Raw genomic sequence first — 19,731 nt, forward strand, 5'->3', positions numbered from 1 at the left:
CAGAGGTAACTGAGGTAAGGATAATAAACCTGAAAACTGCCTGATGGGCAAATTGTTGCAATTCTGTAGGCATAGTTCCTAGTATTTAACAAGAGACTTAAATATTTTGCATTCTGAGCACGAGCGCTTACCTTTCCGATAATTCTACAAAGCATTGTCACTTATACGAACTGAGTTTGCAATTGATGATATAATGCAATAACTTGAAATTTTTATCATTGCATGACCTAAGATGTGAAAAAGTACTCAAAGGAGTGAAAATAGTATAATTTGAATATTTTGTCTTGGGCTTAAATTGTTCCAAGCCCCCACCCCTGTAAGGGATTGAAAATTCCAGATGAAGGGTAATGAATTTCCTGACGGTTGGGGTGAATAATAATAATAATAATAATAATAATAATAATAATAATAATAATAATAATAATAATAATAATAATAATAACTTTATTTAAGTGTCAGCGTATTTAGCACTGCTGTGCTAATTGGGGACACTGTAAATGAGGAAACAAATATCGTAAATGAACAGAAACTTGTTAAAAACCCCAACTGGTAGGAGGCAGACCAGTTGGCTATTTACAAAGCGTGCAGGAGTTGAATTCGGGGCCACCGAAGACAAATCCATCCAGTGGCAGGGAGGAGGACTTGAACCCGGGACCTCCGGCTTACAAGTGCAGCGCCCTAACCACTAGGCCACGCTCGCCTCCTATAAGAAGAGGGGGTGACTTAGGGAATACATTTTTCCGTGGTCTCACATGGTCCCTCTTTGCTTTTTAACATTTTCCCTTCTACCAGCTGTGGGACAAGGATTATTTACTGTTAGTAATCAAGAACAAGATGTTAAGATACTTTGAGTCTTATCAGCAAAAGGGACAATGGCTAGCCTTCATGTAAAGAGCCTTGATACCCTAGCTGAAAATAAATTGGCAGGCTTTTTCTTAATTTTGTTTTTACTTCAAAACTTTAACCCCATTTGTAAAAGGACATATTTACAAAGAAAAAAAAACCTTTAACCCTTTACATCCTAACATTAATATGCATATTTTCCATACTTTTTTTTACAAAGTTCCTGAGTTGTTGAAAAGGAGAATTTGTTCAACAACCAAGAGCTTCTTAAGTTGGTGATCATTACCTATTTTCTTGTGACCATAATATGTCATTCAGGGATAATATTGTAAGGAGAAATTAGATGCTGGTCACTTTTAGGGGTCAAAAGGTAAAGACATATGGAAAAAAAGAAGCCACTAAAACCATTTTTGAGGATAACTGGGAGAAAATATTTTGAATATTGATTTTTTCAGTTCAGTGACTGGAGCATGGAAATAAGCCATCTTACATCCTTCCATTTCAATTCTGAAAAAATGGAAACTTTGTGAACAGAAATCTTTTCATGACAGTATAAATATCTATTAGTAACTACTATACATCAATATGCTTAATCACCATGCTGTTATGTTTACAGGGTGCTGGCCTGTGGACAAGTCATGGAAGGTGACCTGTGGTGAACATGCCTTAGAAGGTAGCATGCAGCAGACAAGCCTTCTTAGATGAACTGTGGCAGACAAGCCTTGGAAGGTGACCTGTCGTGGACAAGCCTTCCAAGGTGACCTGTGGCAATCCTTGGTACGTAGCCTTTGGGCAATCGTTGCTCAAGGTGGCCTGTGGACAAGTCTTGGTAGGTGGCCAGTGGACTGCGGACAAGCTTGGGAAGGTGGCCTGTAGACATGCCTTGGAAGGCGGCCTGTGGACAAGCCTTGGTAGGTGGCCTGAACAAACCCTGGTAGGTGGTCTGTGGACTGTGGACTGTGGACAAGCCTTGGAAGGGGGCCTGTGGACAAGCCTTGGAAGGATGCCCCTAGGACATGCCTCGGTAGGTGGCCTGTGGACACCTTTTCATGGACAGTGGACAACCCTAGATCTGAGATAAGAGTGGTCAGTAGATGACGTTGGAAAACAAGCGAACTTGAAGACCAGCTAACTTAAAGGCATGGACAAAATGCTTAAGGTAAATATTTAATTTTTTTGTCAACTTCACCAGTCTTAGAGATCAAATAAAAACTTAGAAAATGAACTTACTTTCTAAGAAAAATCTTTGTGGCTTTTAACATATCCTACATTTCTGGCTGTTTTGTGAGAGTTTGATTAATGGAGCCTCTAGCTTTATTCACATACTCGTGTACAGAAAATTCACATTGCAGAAGAATGTTCATATCGATTTCAAATGGACTGGACACCTCGCATGGGAGACACAAATATGTTATATTGAAGATAATCAATTATTACTAAAAGCATATATCGCGCGTATATCGCAGTACTGTTTTGGTTTTCACAAAGCTTGGGTATGTTTCCTCAATCTTGTAATCGATTCTTCCGTCGGTGTCTCGTGCATTTTGAGTTTTCTCTCTTAATCAACAATTACGCTAGTATCTGGCGCATTCCAAGTTTTCTCTGATAATCGATTGTTACGTTAGTATGTCGCGCATTCTAAGTTTTCTTTTATAATAGATTGTTCCGTTACTTAGTATCTCGCGCATTCTTAGTTTTCTCCTATAATCAACTGTTACGTTAGTATCTCGCGCATTCTAAGTTTTCTCTTATAATGGATTGTTGCGTTAGTATCTTGCGCAATTTAAGTTTTATTTTATCATCGATTGTTACGTCAGTATTTCGCACATTCTGAGTTTTTTCTTGTAATCAATTGTTACGTTGTATCTCGCGCATTCTTAGTTTTCTCTTATAATCGATTGTTACGTTAGTATCTCGCGCATTCTAAGTTTTCTCTTAAAATCAATTGTTACGTAAGTATCTTGCGCAATTTAAGTTTTATTTTATCATCGATTGTTACGTCAGTATTTCGCACATTCTGAGTTTTTTCTTGTAATCAATTGTTACGTTAGTATCTCGCGCATTTAAGTTTTCTCTTATTATCTGTTGTTACGCTAGTATCTCGCGCATTCTAAGTTTTCACTTACACTCAACTGTTAGGTTTGTATCTCGCGCATTTTAAGTTTTCTCTTGTACTTAACCGTTAAGTTAGTATCTCGCGCATTCTTAGTCTTCTCTTATAATCGATTGTTATGTTAGTATCTCGTGCATTCTCAATTTTCTCTTATAACCAATTGTTCCGTTAGTATCTCGTGCATTCTCAGTTTTCTCTTATAATCGATTGTTTCGTTAGTATCTTGCACATTAGTTTTCTCTGATAATCGACTGTTACGTTAGTATCTCGCACATTCTTAGTTTTCTCTGATAATCGACTGTTACGTTAGTATCTCGCACATTCTTAGTTTTCCCTGATAATCGACTGTTACGTTAGCATGTCGCATATTTCAAGTTTTCTTTTATAATCGATTGTTACGTTAGTATTTCGCGCATTCTGAGTTTTTTCAGTCTTGTAATCGATTGTTACGTTAGCATCTCGCGCATTTTAAGTTTTCTCTTATATTCAACTGTTACGTTAGTATGTCGCGCATTCTAAGTTTTCTCTTATAAATAATTGTTACGTTAGCATGTCGCGCATTCTAAGTTTTCTTTTATGATCGATTGTTTCGTTTGTTTCTCGCGCAATTTAAGTCTTCTCTAATAATTAACTGTTACGTTACATATGTCGCGCATTCTAAGTTTTCCTTTACAATCGATTATTTCTTTTGTATCTCGCACATTTTAAGTTTTCTCTTATACTCAACCGTTACGTTAGTATCTCGTGCATTCTCAGTTTTCTCTTATAATCGATTGTTACGTTAGTATCTCGTGCATTCTAAGTTTTCTCCTATAATCAACTGTTACGTTAGTATCTCGTGCATTTTAAGTTTTTTCTTATCATCGATTGTTATTTTAGTATCTTGCGCATTCTTAGGTTTCTCTTATAATCGATTGTTACGTTAGTATCTCGTGCATTCTAAGTTTTCTTTTATAATCGATTGTTACGTTAGTATCTTGTGCATTCTCAGTTTTCTTTTATAATCGATTGTTACGTAAGTATCTTGTGCATTCTAAGTTTTCTTTTATAATCGATTTTTACGTTTGTATCTCGCACATTCTCAGTTCTCTCTTATAATCGATTGTTACGTTGGTATCTTGCGCATTCTTAGGTTTCTCTTATAATCGATTGTTACGTTGGTATCTCGCGCATTCTAAGTTTTCTCTTATAATCGATTGTTACGTTGGTATCTGGCGCATTCTTAGGTTTCTCTTATAATCGATTGTTATGTTAGTATCTCGTGCATTCTCAGTTTTCTCTTATGATTAACTGTTAAGTTTGTATCTCGTGCATTTTTACTGTTGTTTTGTAATATTTTGTCACGTTAATACTTTACTTATCTTCACTTGTTTCCTGTAATTGGTTGTAAAGTTAGCACAATGAAAATTCTATTTGTTTACTGAAATTGGTGAGATTTGTAATGTCTATTATGTCTTTATTTTATTCTTGATATTTTTCATCTAATATCCAACGCATATGAATATGATACATTTGATATGAATATAAAACCTTGGATTTGTAAATTTTTTTTGTGTGGATTTCCCTTTTTTTTACCTAAAGGATCACAGCTAAGACAATCATACGAATAAAATAAAAATTTGTCCACAGTATTTAATTTTTTTATGCTTTTGTCACAGATCTACCCAAGGCATGAATCATACTTTGAAAGCAGAAGCCTGGGCAGAAGTTTACAGCAGCACATACCCATTTTAGTGATGGAGCCCTGATGATTGCCTATAAAGAGAAGAGCACCAAATGATTTATTATTTATTTCCATGGCATTTCAGCTAATTTTAAATATCTATTTGGCCCAGCCCAAGAGGTCATGGAATGTGGGGTACAGCTAGTCCAAGGTTTTCCTCCCAGGTGCAAGTGGATGTACAGGGGGTTTTTCACCCAGCTGTTGTTCCACAACCCCCATTCATTTAGTCTTATAGAAGCCATTAATTCTATAGCTTTTTTTTTAGTGTGTGTGTGTGCCACAGTTGTTCAAACAAGTGCTCCCCTACCCTTTGGTTGGTGGACTTTTCTGGGTCGTGAGTCTCAGGTATTTTGGTTGCTGTGTTTTCAAGGTCTTGAGTTTGGTGGGTCTAAGCTTTTTTGCTCTTAGGGTTATTGGGTCCTGCAATTTCTGGTGTTAGCCAAGTAATGTCCTAAGCACTTGATGTCCTAAGGCTACATGGGGTCATGGGTTTTAGGGTCTAAGATTTTTGGGTCTTAGTTTTTTGGGATCTAAGTTTTTCGGAGGTGTAAGTTTGTTTGGGGTCTAACGTTTTTGGGTTCTAAGGTTTTTAGGGGTCTAATTGTTTGGGGTTCTAAGATTTTAGGGTCTTAGGTTTTTAGGGGTCTAAGGTTTTTTGGGGTCTAAAGTTTTTTGGGGTCTAAGGTTTTTAGTGTCTAAGGTTTTTTGTGGCCTAAGGGTTTCTTAGGTCAAACGTTTTTAGGGTCTAAGGTCTGGGGGTCTAAGGTTTTTGGGGTCCAAGGTTTTTGGGGTGTAAGGTTTTTGGGAGATTAAGGTTTTCTGGGCTCTGAGGTTTTGGGGCATAAGGTTTTTGGGTTCTAAGGTCTTTGGGGCCTAAGTTTTTTGAGTCTTATAGCACTTGTTTGAACAATTTTTGCAGAATTTTTAAGGTTAAGATAGAAGGGTGGTTAAATACTAGATGTAACAGACTTTTTACCAGCACTGTTAAACAGTCTTTGATTGATTTTTTTATTAACAATTTACACAATTTTACTACACTTTTTGATAGTTTGTATCTCAAAATTCAGGTCTTGCGTTTTTTGGGTCCTAGCCTCTTAGGTCATAGGGTTTTTGGGTCTCAGTTTTTTTATAAGTCATAGGTGTTCTAGATCTTTGAAATATCATGGTTTTTTCAGATCCTATTTTGGTTTTACATTTTGAGCTTCTTATTGTCAGCTTATGGTCTTTTAGGTCCTGTGTTCTCTAGGTCTCAGGTTTTTTTGGATCAAGGGGTTTTTGTGTCTTAAGTCTTTGTATCTAAGGCTTAGGTTGGGCAACTGAATTGAGGCACACCTCATATCTCATGTTTTCACATATACATGGTTTTAAGCATAAGCCTTTTCAAAAAGGAGATTAACTGCCTTTTGTACAAGTAACTGTAGGATGCACCCCACTGCTTAGGTTTAGCTTTGGAAACTAAATAAGCAGAAGTAATTATTGGTACTACTGCTAACATTGTGCTGCCAGAGTTTTGAGTTTTGTAATCGTAGGGTTTCATCGGTTGGTCTGGCTAAGGCTGGGATTTCTAGGTCTTGAAAATATTGTTTTTGGTGGGTTAGCCCTTAAAATCTTAGTTTTCAGATCTCTTCTCTTTCCTGATCTTGGGTGTTTCAGGTTTACCAGATTTCAGGGTATGGAGTTTTTTTGCTTTAGATCTCTTAGAATCTTCAGTTCTAAGGATTTGTAGCACTTAAGTTTTGCAGAAATCAAGCCTCTGGGATCTTAGGTTCCTGTTTCTCAGATTCCCTGGCCTATGGTATAGCATTTTTACTTTTTCATGCCTTATTTATTTATTTATTTATTTATTTATTTATTTAAATAAGTCTCCCAGATATGTGGGTGTAAGGTTTTCCCAGTGTTAGGTTACCTTGATCCAAGGTATATGGGTCTCTGATTTCCAGGCCTTAGGCATTTAACTTTATCTTGGGGTAGGTTTAGAGGTCCCAAATTTTGTTAGTTCTTGATTTCTGGGCCTCAGCTTTTTGGGCAGTGATTCCTCTGAGCAACAGGTCAAGGGGTCTTTAGTTTTGTTGATCTTATGTTCCCAGATTTCAAATCTTTTTGGTCCTAAGTATATTTCCTGGTTCTGGTTCTTGGGTTTCAAGTTCCCAGGTTAATTAAATCTCCACTTTCCAGGTCCCTTAGTTCTTTTTTGGGGTCTTAAGTGGTAAGGTCTTAATGTTAAGGATCTCTGGGTGTGGTGTTTTATGGGGTCTTAGGTTCCTGCAGTCCAATTCTTAGATGTTTTAGGCTTTTGGGTTTTAAGCCTTGGAGTCATAGGTTCTTCAAAGGTTTTCATTTTTCAGGGTCTCCAGAAGTCTTTGCTTTCACACTGGCATGATGTTGGTGGTAGTACATTTGCAAAGCTCATGAGCACAAACTATTCATAATTAGTAGTATAAATATTTTAGTTTGGTTATGGTTACCTCATCATCTTGTCTCTTAGGCTGCATTTGTTGCTGCTAACTAAGATTTTTCACCAGGTAGTTCATTCATAGTGTAGATGAACAAATTTTTGGGTTTTACTGGGTTTGCTGTATGAAAGCAGATTCTTCATGAATTCACCTTAGTATGGCCAAAATTAATATCCAAAATCAAGATTTCACGAATCAACGTTGTTTCTGCAAATAGTGAAAACCCTAAGCTAGATACAATTTCACTTTGCATATTTCCCCAGGATATTTCTCTTTGCAAATAATGATATCTTTTAGGATTTCCTGTAGGTCTCTATAAACTTTTTTCAGCACTCAGTTCTACAGCTGATAGGTTTTTCTAAGCTCAGTAATCTGGGCATATCCGTGAACTAGCTAAGTAGGTTAAGGCTTTATGCCATTGATGAGCATCATCAAAAAAGAAACATTATCGTTATTTATATCATTATTTATAATTTGCTAAGTTATTGATTGTGCTAATGAGCTTGCATATCTACTTAATTTTTTTCAGTATATTATTTAGTTTCAGATTGCTGGTGGCACACATCCTTAGAAGCTAGAACAAAGGAAAAAAATTTAGTCAATCACATCCCTACTGGGTTGTGGGAGCTCTGTCTGTTCTAAGGTGTGATTCTGATGTCCTCTGAAATATTCCAACTGAGAATTCCTGTGATGCTTTGTCTGATCCTAAAATTCAAGCTGGGGACAGTTGGACACTTGGAAGAGTTGGCCACTTGCTCTCAAGTAGGGAGGACAGTGTAAAGGAAGGTGAGAGTTTGCTCTTTTGTCTTTGGGGTCTCACCTAATTTGTCACAGAACTGCTGCATCAATTTGACAAGTTTTGGCCTCAGAAGGTGCTTTATTTGCATTCAATGTATTTCTTGAAATGTTCTACAGCCAAGGATCATTAAAACAGTTGTGCTGAATTGTAGGAGTCAATTTAGGTGTATTTACATTGGGAGTGCGGATTTTTGCTGGATTTCTCTGGTCTGGCTTTACTGGACTCACACAAATGACATCAAATTGAGCTAATAGTTACTGGGGGTCTCTCTGATGGGTTGATACTGAATCCAAAATCTCTCTTCTTTAGTTTTTCATTTCATTATAACTTAAATATAAAACAAAATAATAACCATAGGCCTAATTAGAAATAAACAAAATTTACTTGAAATTTTTTTCTCACTAAAGTAGAAAACATTATTTTAGATACTATCGGTTTAGGATAACCATAGTGTAGTAGGTATATAGTTATGAAAATAAATTATAAAAACTACGTCTAGTCATTGATAAGGACTAACCCTAAGTGGCATTTCCTTTCAATCTAAAAATAATTCTATTACTCTAGGATTTTCCTCCTCTTGAATTGGATGAAACTTATCTTTACTTTTATTTCAGGAAAAATTTCTTCATCTCTTTTTTTCTACTTAAGCAGAATTTATTTACTATAAAAACATCATACTATAGATACTTTAATTTCAGGATTAGTTTATGTCATGTATTACTTAAGAACTACACACCCCAAACAACATGGCGGTTCGGTAAGTAAAAGACTGTTTAATGAAGCCTCATGCGTGCGCATGAGCAAACCATATATGGTAGCACACAACATACAACACACTGGAAAACCATAACAGTTTATTTTTTCGATGTGGAATAATAAAACAGGATTATATACAATAGGCTTAGTCATGAATGGGCAAATTTCCTTTTTTTTTTGATAAAGTAGCATTTTTTTCCTAAATTAGGATAGCTAATACTCAAAGGATTTTCATCATCCTTCTCCAACTAAAAATTATCTTAGTTTTATTTTGGAAAAAACCTAAATCAAAGGAATGATACAGATAGATAAGGAGTTGAGTTACTCTTACAATATTTAGAATAATTACAGATCCTACTTTTATTGGCGTTCACGCGGCTGTTCTTTGGCTCGTCACGCAGCTGTTTGTTGACTCGTCACGCTATGTTCCAGTCACAGATGAGTTTGTGGCGGGAGCATTCTTAGGAATAATTAGCATAGGAATAAAAACACACTTTAGCTGAAATTTAAACATCTAACCGATCTAGGTTTGGAGGCCAATTTAAATCGCATGAGTAAATAATTTGAAGGGCTTGGGTAAATCTATTCCTATATTGTTAGCCATTAGAATTACTGCGTCCTAGTCTTTACCTTAGTCTAAAAACTTCCAAGGTTTACTAACATTTGTTTAGCTTTTCACTTAGTTTAAGGCTCGTTCGGTTTTTTTTTTGTTTGACTGTTTCAGATCACGGATGTTCTCTGGGGAGTTGTTCTTTTATTTTCTCCTCCAATTATTCCGTCGAATGCTTGTGCCTAATTGAAGATTGAAAAGGAACAATTCCCCGTTGACGTCTTGTGATTTAAAATAGTCAAAAAACAAACCAAGCCGAATGTGCATAATTAACATAAACCTTTCGCAATCATTTTTTCCTTATTTCAAATAAATCTAACCCTTTTCAGAAGTCATAAGGATAAAAAATCGCAGCAAATAATTTTCAATCAAATTAGAGAGAGATTCTGGTTTGGGTATCTTCACTGATGAGAAATTTAGCGACTTGTGCTCTTTGGTAACATTTGTGTGATAAAGTCAAACCAGACTAGTGCGATTCAGTATCTTTCCTTGCTTTCAGTGGCGATGCACTGAAAATTAGGCACCTCAAGTTTGCGCTTCAGTTTTTTTGTCCTGGTTGGGAACATTTCTAACTCAATTAGGTTTTTTTTTACTGATTTTATGGCGCGATTTTTTCTACTGCCGCCGAGGCAAATCACTTTAGCTTTTGATACATTGATTTGCAGATCAGCACCTTCAGTCAAATTCCATTTCGCATTTTAATTTTTTTCCCGACTCATTAATTCCAAATTGATTAGCAGCGGTATTGTGACAAATTAGGAGAAAGACCCTGGAGGCATTGGGAGCAAACTCTCACTTTCCTTTACCCTGTCCCCCCTACTTGGGAGCAAGTGGTCAACTCTTCCAAGTGTTCAGCTGTCCCCGGCTTGGACTAAGGGATCAGATGGAACTGTACAGGGTTTGAAAGTTGGAATACATTATTGCTTTTTTTTTTTTGGTAACCATTTTTTTATTTAGTAAGGTCATGGACAACAGAGACAATGTTTTATTTCCTCAATAAAATGGCATGTTGTTTTACTTTGCAATCCAGTTGTTTGAGTGAACTAAATAAACCTCTCAAATAAAACCAAGTTCAATGGAAGTTTCAACAAAACTTTGTGGTGTCGAGTTATGTTTGGTTTCAAGCAAACAGTTCATTTCTATTACCCAAGTACGCCGCAGACACAAACTTCGGCCGAAACTTGACTTAGAATTTCTTTGTCACGTAATCCGAATTCGTGACATAATGTACACTTTTGTTGCGTGACAATAGGGAACAATTACTTGAATTGATAATTAAATTTCGGATATGTTTATGGCGTACATTGAAACAGAAACAACCTTTTTTTCAGAATCCACAGTACCACAGAGTATTATTGAAACCTCAAAAATTATTTACTGTGAATACAAACTCAGTCCTTTTATAATGTTCGATCTCTAACTTCCCCCAGCGCGTTCCGATCGATTTATCTTCCTATGTTAGTGTTGAGAATTTTGCGTAAAATCAACTTCCCTTTTCCCGATTTCAAGATCGCAATCTTAGAGAGGAATTAAATCTGTTTTAGGACTGAAGAGTTCAGGTATATCTTCTAAAAACACATCCATTTTCCTCAGTTAATCTTAATTACTTGTGAGCGGGAGGAAGTCTTATAAAAATTCCTGTTACTTCGGAAAATTATTCGGTCGATCGACAACCAAGAAAGAAAGCAACTCTGACCAATCATGATTAAAATTGAGGAAAAAAATCATTTTTCAAGAGTTTTGTTTCCTAAAATTTGACCTAATAATGGAAAAAAGATTAACCAGTCTATGTGTGACTTAAAAATTTCCTTTAAAAGCGACGTTTGAGTTTTTGATTTGCGTTTACATTGCGTAAAATTTTTCTTCCCGTTTTGATAACAAACATGTAACATTGTTTTGGTAACACATGGTACAATCAGTCACGCAACAGTAAACATGTTTGTTTTCTGAAATACAAAAACAAATTTGAACAAAGCTGATATTTTGTAATTTGAAAATGATTGAAACTGAGTTCACTGAGGAAAAGCTGGAGAGATTTTAAGAAAATAAACGCATTAAGTTCACAGTAAATAAATTGCATTATACAGTCAAACCATCCATTGATAACAACCTTAGATTGACCAAAATAAATGTTTTCAATATGTATCTTCATAAATTAAAGTAATTTGGAGGCATTTGTACAGCATGAGACACTATTCTGAACAAAGAATGTTGTCATGAAACAGTTTCTTGCTTTACAAGGCATACCCACAATTAAAGAATGAAACAGTTTGATTTCTGAACAACTAAGAAACAAAGGAAAGCTTCCAAACATCATGTTATCTGTAGATGAGTGTTGAAGTTAGGATACCAAAATTTTCTTAGTCTTGTGTAAGTAGTGCCTCTTTCAAAACCTGTGTGTTTGCACTGTAAGCACGAGTTTTCTTCCTAACAGCTCAGTTCACTGAAAGTAATGATTTGTTAGCCTTATCCTCCAACTTGCAAAGATGTCATTAATTCAAAGTACTACCCAAGATGCAAATTTTGGATATGGTGTTTCCAGTCAATGTCAACAGCAAGTCTCCGTAACAAACTCAAGCATTTCTTTAGTAAAAAAGCATTGCTTTCATCTTGCAGCAACTAAGGTGAAGAGTTGTATTAATAAAGAGGATTTCCAAGTGCAAGTCAATTTTACCATGTAACCATTTTGGTAGTGTTTTTTTGGCCAATTACTTTTAAAGAGTTCTTTTTTATTTGAAACTTAATAAATAGAAATTGCCTTTATAGAAAAATTTAAGTGAGACATTATCCTTCGTTTTCTAAAAGGTTGCCCCTTAGTAAGGTTTGACTGTATATCAAATAACCTGGACATGCAATTTACTAAAGAAACATGCATTAGATTCTACTGATTGTATGGAGGGCTAAGATAACAACAAAGCCACAAAATTTCAAAGGAAATAACTTGAAAAAATTTTCCCAACAGTATCCTTGCTATCATTTAGTCATGTCTTTTCTTCTCTGCTTAATCAACCTCTCCTTCCCAATTTTTGGACTGAAAGCAACCCAGAGAAAAGCCAGCAAGAAAGAGGAACAAAGCAAACTGGGGGAATAGGAGCTACTATCGAGGGTGCCGTTGTTAATTCTTTCCCTTTCTTTTGGTTGTCACATGGTTACTGTACCTTTTTAAAAACTACACCTAAATTCCTTTTTTTCAGTTCTTAACCTAATTGGAAATTTCAACATTCATGTTCTTCAATTGACTTTTAGGTAACTGATGTTTTATCACAATTTGCCTATTGTAAGCAGTGTACTAAGTTCAAGTAAAGTCTCAGACTATACCATCTCAACTAAGACCTCTTGAAGCTATCACAGGATGAAGCCCCTTTCCACTCAAAGATTCACAGTTTAGTTGGTAGAGAATCACATTGTTATCACCAAGTTTGCAAATTCTAAGGCATTCTTTTCCAATTGCACAAATTGATCATTTTATAATTATACTGAAGATATTGTCACTACTCTGTGTTGAATGCCTATGTTTGTTCTGGTGTTGTCCTACAATTTTGTTTACAAGAAAAATAGCAAACCAATCAATATAAATTCTCTCAGGGGCTACAGCACTGAATTTGTTTCCACGGTAAATTAGTCCTTACCATTGGTCACATTCAGAGCTAAGGACATGGGTGGAGGGGGTAAGGGGAGACATGGGTGGAGGGGGTAAGGGGATTGTGGAAGGACACTGAAGTAGCCTAAGATTAAGACAGAGATGCTCAGGCTTACAATGAACACTCCCCCCTCCCTCCCTCCCCATGTTCCAATACAAAATGTTGGGGAGTAATTCATCTCTAATACACAGTGAGAATCAAGCATGGATCTTTAGATAGAGTGCATGTCTCAGGTGAATATAGCACTGAACTTGGCTTAAACAAGAATTTTGTTTACCTGGTTCACCCAAAGGCTGGATTGCAATTGTTGGCCCGTCACTTGTACCTAGGCCCTCCCTGAGGGAAACTACATCCGGGCTCCCCAACTATTGTTGTTGTTGTAACACGAAGTGCTCGTGGTCAAGCTCGGGAATAAAGACTGTGTTCTTTGAGCCCTCGATATTGTTTGAGTCGTCTGTACTGCCTGACATGGTGTCAGGAGTGGGATAGATCCGATAAATCGACAAGAGAAGCATTTACGGAGAGCAAACGTACATTTAGCGAATTCAACGACCGCAGCCGACTCGTCAAACAGCGATGGCGAACCTCAAGCGACCTGAATTGAAACTCGGCGGGAATATGTCAGAAAATTTCAAGAACTTCGAACTCAGATTCCTCGACTACTGCATCCAAGCAGACTACCGAAACTTAGCGAAAAACCCCGAGACAGAGAGAGCAGATTACTACAAGAAACCGTTACTGGAAATATCAGCGCTCCGATCGGCAATGCCGGACGAAGCCTTGCAAGTGATCCGTTACACAATTGAACCCCAGATAGCAGCTGATGATCAGAAAAAACCATGGATCTGGATGGACAAATTACGACTTCATTACACTGGATCTATCGGAAGCTCCCTATTGGCGGACAGATTTAAATTCTGGAACACTCAGCAAAGCCCACACGAATCTGTTCAGGAATGGGAAGTTAAGGTCAGACAGGCGGGCAGCCTGTGCTCGTACAATGCACTGACCGACGAAATGTGCCGTGACAAATTCGTTTTTGGCTTGCACGATGGCACAATGAGAGCTGAGTTACTAAAAACGCATTTAAAGTCGGACGGAATGCCCAAGAACATGCAAGGTGTCGTTGCCGAAGCCAAGGCCCTCGAGTCAGCCCAAAAAGCCAACAAACTCATAACAGACGCCACAAAAGGAATCGAGGAACAAGTTAATTGGATAAGCCACAAACAAATGAAACTAAAGCGGGAGCCTGGAACCTGCTTTTGGTGTGGAGACCGACGCGGACCTCACCCCTGGAAAACATGCCCTGCAAATGGCAAAACCTGCACTAAGTGTGGAATTAACGACCACTTCTCCAGAGTCTGTCTCGAGACAGGCGCCCCCCAACACGAACAACCAAGGAGAACTACCCAATGGCAAGCTCAGGGTAGGGGGCGAGGCCACAGAGCACCTCGCGGCCGGTCCCAACCAAAACCCCCTCGTGAACAAAACGTACATATGCTGCAGATGACAAATGATCAACACCCTGTGGAGTACTACACTGATGACTACCAAGAACAGTGCTACTCCCTGGAAACACGGCAAATACACAGTATCCACACAACCCACGCAAAGAAAAAATACTTTGTTACACTGCCCATGTCTGCAACAGGGAACAAATTCACCCCAGTGACATTCCAAATAGACACCGCCGCCACCTGCAATACCTTGTCTGAAGATACCCTTTTCAGGCTGATGCCAAACATGAAGCTTAGAAAGTCACCCTACCTACTACACCCCTATGGCGACTCCCAGCCGCTGAAACCACTGGGGCAGATCGACCTTCTGTGCGAAAGAAACAAACGATACGAATCGCTCACATTCCAGATACTTCCTAGGGATGTCATGATGAACAAACCAGCCCTTCTCTCTGGCTCCGACTGCGAGGCACTGGGGCTCATCACCATCAGGGCACACGAAATATTCTCACTCACATCAGCAGTAAGAGACTCGTCAGGCAAGAGAGCCCCTACCTACCCAGCCAGCTCGCCACAAACCAATCCAGACCCAGGCGACCCAGCAGCTCAAGCCAACGGTACACTCAAGGGAGTAAAAGGCCGCCACCCTGACCAACCCGACAGTGCCAACCCATACGGTGACCCAGCAACGCCCTCACCTTCTAAACCTATAATGATCCCTTCCAAACGACGCCTGGCCCCACCCGGGAACCTCACCAAGGAAGACATACTAACACAGTATCCTGAAAACTTCGAAGGCCTTGGCTGCCTGGGACCCCCAGTTCATTTCGAAGTAAAAGCTGACGTCTCACCAGTACAAATGCCAATACATCGAGTCCCTGTGGCAAAACGCATGAAAGAAAAGGAAGCCCTTGACAGATACACCGCAGCTGGTATCATAAAGAAAGTAGAGGAACCCACCTCGTGGTGCTCCAATGAAGTCATTAAAGAGACACCAAAGAAGACAAGAATCTGCATTGACCCCAGTCAAACAGTCAATAAAGGAATTCTCAGACCAGTGTATCAAATGCCAACACTGTCTGAACAGCTCCATAAACTCTGCCATGCCAAATGTTTCTCACTTGTTGATGTCAGAGAAGGTTTTCTACACGTACCACTTGATGAAGAATCGTCACTGATGACGACAATGCACACGTCTTATGGGAGATACCGATGGCTCCGCCTCCCATTTGGCATATCAAGCGCTCCTGAGGAATTTCAAAAGCGCCTCATGTCAGCTCTAGAGGGTCTTGATGGAGTATTATGCATCGCCGATGATATACTTGCGTTCGGAGAAGGAACAACCTACCAAGAAGCTGAGAAAGATCACGACCGCCGTCTTGTCGCACTTATGGAGCGCTGCTCCAAAAAGAACATAAAATTAAACCAGAGCAAACTGCAGTTCAAGCTAAAACAAGTCAAATTCATGGGCAACGTCATAACTGATCGAGGAATGCAAGCAGACCCAGACAAGATAGCAGCAATCTCAGCAATGGCCCCACCCCGAAACAAAGCAGGTGTTCAGCGATTCGTGGGAATGGCCAACTATCTCTCACCCTATTGTCCAAACCTCAGCACCATCATCCGGCCTCTCACCCAACTCACCAAGTCAGATATCCCCTTTATGTGGGCACAAGCACAAGATGACGCATTTAACAAAGCCAAACACCTCATCTCCACTGCACCAGTGCTCCAATACTATGACCTCAGTAAACCGGTCACACTTCAAGTCGACGCTAGTGAAGAAGGCGTGGGCGGTGCCCTCCTTCAGCCCAATAGTGAAGGACGCCTCCAACCCGTAGCATACACATCAAACAGCCTCAACGCAACAGAACAACGATACTCCCAAATCGAAAAAGAGTGCTTGGCCATTTGTAACGCATTTGGAAAATTTGACCACTGGCTCTATGGCAAATCAGATATCGAAGTTCACACCGACCACCAGCCACTTGAGACCATCTGCAAAAAACCTCTGCACAAAGCCCCAGCACGGCTACAGAAAATGCTAATGAGACTGCAGAGATACCGCTTCACCATCCAATACAAGAAAGGAACCTCACTCTACCTGGCAGACACTCTCTCAAGAGCAGCACTACCTACCCCAGTACATGCCAGGGTCACAGGCTTTGAAGTGTTCAGGACTGAACTCACAGAGGAATCCGATACCCACAACCCCCGCCTCACAGAAACCACCGAATCTCGCCTACGCGACGAGACCAAAAAGGATGAACACCTCTCCAAGTTAATGGCCACAATCGCCCAAGGCTGGCCGGATGACAGAAAGCAGCTACCACAACCACTACGAGCATACTGGACCTACAGAGACGAGCTAACCACTGACAATGGCCTCATCTACAAAGGCGCCCAAGTTATGATACCGCAGTCCATGCAAGCTGAGATGCTGCTGAAAATCCATGCAAACCACTTTGGTCCTGAATCAAATGTACGCATGGCACGAGACGTACTATTCTGGCCCGGGATGAGACAAGCAGTGTTTGATATGTGCAACAACTGCAGTACCTGCGCACAGTATGGATCAAAGTCAACAAAGGAACCTATGCGATCACTTCCGATTCCAACACTACCATGGCAGATCATCAGCCAAGACATCTTCCAGTACAGACAGAAAGCCTACCTTGTAACAGTGTGCCATTTTTCTGACTGGATCGAAGTGGATGAACTTGACGACACTTTGGCAACATCAGTCATTAACAAAACCAAAGCTCATTTCGCCAGGTTTGGCGTTCCACGTATCTGCCACACAGACAACGGACCACAATTCACCAGTAAGGATTACATGGACTTTGCCTCTCAGTACGGGTTCAAACATACCACCTCAAGTCCCTATCACTCCCAGGGCAACGGTCGAGCCGAGGCAGCAGTGAAAGTATCGGAGTCTATGCTAAAGAAATCAGATGACTTCCAAATCGCCTTGCTCAATTACAGAAACACACCACCAAAAGGCCACACCTACTCTCCTGCCCAACGCATGGTGAGCCGCCGGACACGAACGACGCTCCCAACAGCTGACCACCTTCTCGAGCCCATGTCAATCAACCGTGACACTGTATCAGCAGAACTCAAGGCCAAACGCAACACCAGTAAAGCTCACTATGACAAGACTGCGGGCCCAGAGCAGAATAGCATCAACATTGGTGAATTTGTGTATGCACGACCACCGACAAGCAAACCAGGCAACCCTTGGGCATATGGCCGTGTCACTGGACAACGCCACTCAAGATCTTACACCATACAAACGCCCCACAGTACCATTCGACGAAATCGGATACACATCAGGCATGCAGCACCTCCTCCTCCCCAAACACCACCGTGCACCCCACCCACGCTCACGCCTAGACCAGGCCACAGCCTTGCAAATCACTACAATCGTCTAGGATCAGAGCTGAATATGCCCACTAATCAGCCTACACAGCAACCACCTCCCTCATTGGACAAAAGTAACAGCGGCCCAGTTCTCGACACCCCTTCCCCTCCACAACCACAAGAACCAAGCACACCAGCCACGGGCCCAAGTGAGCTGCCTATCGACACACCCCTTGCTACAATTCAAGAACAGCCAAGGGATCACCAACCCGAAATGAGAACACGCACAAGACTCATCAAACCACCAACTCGGTTCAAAGACTTTGAACTCAAGTAATGCCTGCCATAAACGTTCGCGCTGCATAACAGCACGGTTGCAGAACTTTCCATGATAACAGTCCGAACAGAACCCTATATAAGGCTACACCTGCCTACTTTACTCTGTTCTATTTACTATTAATTTTTTTTTCTTTTTTTCAAAGAAGGGGGGATGTTGGCCCGTCACTTGTACCTAGGCCCTCCCTGAGGGAAACTACATCCGGGCTCCCCAACTATTGTTGTTGTTGTAACACGAAGTGCTCGTGGTCAAGCTCGGGAATAAAGACTGTGTTCTTTGAGCCCTCGATATTGTTTGAGTCGTCTGTACTGCCTGACACAATTAAGTAAAACAACGACTCTTTGAAGATGATGATCATGTCCTGATTGCTGAAGCTGATCCACTTCATGTTCCAGTTCCCATATTCCTGTTTATAAAATGTCAATTATCAATGTAACTTTTGATATAAATACAACTTAAAAGGCAAGCAAGCATGCAGCCATAATATGTTAAGTGGGTGAGTTGAAAGGTTATGGCTAATAGTCTCAATGTAGCTGATTTATTATAATAAATTGTGGATTTCAAAAGAAAATAAGGCTGCTTTTTGTTAAAAAAAAATCAATAAAGAGTTAACATTATAAATTTACATAAACAAGCCTTGAAGTGCCCTGGTTACAAAATGGCGATGAGTTTTACCAGGTATTGTCCCTTGAAGTAGTCTAAGAGGGTATATGAGAAATCTCTCTAAGTCCTATGGTAGCATTAAATTAAAAAATAAAGTAAAGAAAAATAAACGCGCAAATCTTACCGTGTTAAATGCAAACAAATCATTGTCATCGCCGGGAACCTCATGTCTTAAAAAATTTCCCATCACCAGCCTGAAAACGGAGTAAATTTAGTCTACAAATGTTTAAAATGAAGTAATAACACTTTTTTAAGCACTAGAATACGAAACAAACCTTTTTAGAAGAATTAAGTCGATTGAATTGAGTAATCTTCCTGGGCCACACGACCACTAGACATGGCCGCCATGTCAAACAATTGCTATGCATGATGGGACTTGTCTTGGATTACTTCCGCCTTTTTCCCGCCTTCTTTGATTCCTCGAAAAGACACTAACGACTAGCATTTTCTCTGGTAAACCAAATTTAAACTGTAAACATCTAGCAAAATATCTTCTTGAAAAATAATGTATTACCTACCTCTGGATGCAGAAATTTAAGAGGGGAGTGGTTGATAGCGAAAATACCAATCGAATGACCGATGTAGAAGATGAAAAGGAAACACGTTGATCCAGCAGGGATACTAAGGGTGATGTGGGGGGGGGGGGAATTTCAACAGAAACGCCAAAGAAAGATTGTCTATCCCCTTAAAAGCTAATGCTTAGTTTTAAAATCAAGGAAGTTGATAAAATAAAACTTCAAGAGGTTAATTACTTTTTAATCATATCTGTGGGAGCTAAGGGTAAAATAGGAATGGGTAATGGTTGGTATAGGAAACCCCAACTGGGACGGGTGGAACGCTCAACTAAATGGACGGAGTTATCACAGACAGAGTGATCCAAAAAATGTCCATAAGGAGCCAAGAAATGAAAATTATTTTGAAAATGATCACATATTCTTTGAGATTGATCAGTTACAAGGAAACCTTTAGCTAA

The 19,731-nt window shown here is 39.5% G+C and overlaps 2 protein-coding genes and 1 long non-coding RNA gene across 3 annotated transcripts; 1 reads left to right on the top strand and 2 right to left on the bottom strand.

Moving 5' to 3' along the window:
• Positions 1-1,434: 1,434 nt before the first annotated feature.
• On the bottom strand, positions 1,435-13,238 carry LOC149037150 (uncharacterized). Its single transcript, XM_089186945.1, has 4 exons — positions 13,216-13,238; positions 4,682-4,711; positions 1,826-1,915; positions 1,435-1,793 (listed from the first exon to the last, which is right to left on the bottom strand). The coding sequence occupies exons 2-4, from the start codon at positions 4,683-4,685 to the stop codon at positions 1,510-1,512; spliced, it is 378 nt and encodes a 125-aa protein (XP_089043071.1). The 5' UTR covers positions 4,686-4,711; positions 13,216-13,238; the 3' UTR covers positions 1,435-1,509.
• A 72-nt stretch (positions 13,239-13,310) lies between these two features.
• On the top strand, positions 13,311-18,383 carry LOC149037151 (uncharacterized). The gene has a single exon (XM_089186902.1). It carries the CDS (start codon positions 13,515-13,517, stop codon positions 18,093-18,095), a length of 4,581 nt encoding a protein of 1,526 aa, XP_089043028.1. The 5' UTR covers positions 13,311-13,514; the 3' UTR covers positions 18,096-18,383.
• On the bottom strand, positions 18,310-19,114 carry LOC149037152 (uncharacterized). The gene is made up of 3 exons (XR_016180963.1): positions 19,034-19,114; positions 18,883-18,952; positions 18,310-18,501 (listed from the first exon to the last, which is right to left on the bottom strand). It is a non-coding gene; the product is annotated as an uncharacterized LOC149037152 (long non-coding RNA).
• Between the last annotated feature and the right edge of the window lie 617 nt (positions 19,115-19,731).

Source organism: Pocillopora damicornis, chromosome 11, assembly GCF_964200805.1.
Source record: "Pocillopora damicornis chromosome 11, jaPocDami1.2, whole genome shotgun sequence".
Lineage (NCBI taxonomy): Eukaryota > Metazoa > Cnidaria > Anthozoa > Scleractinia > Pocilloporidae > Pocillopora > Pocillopora damicornis.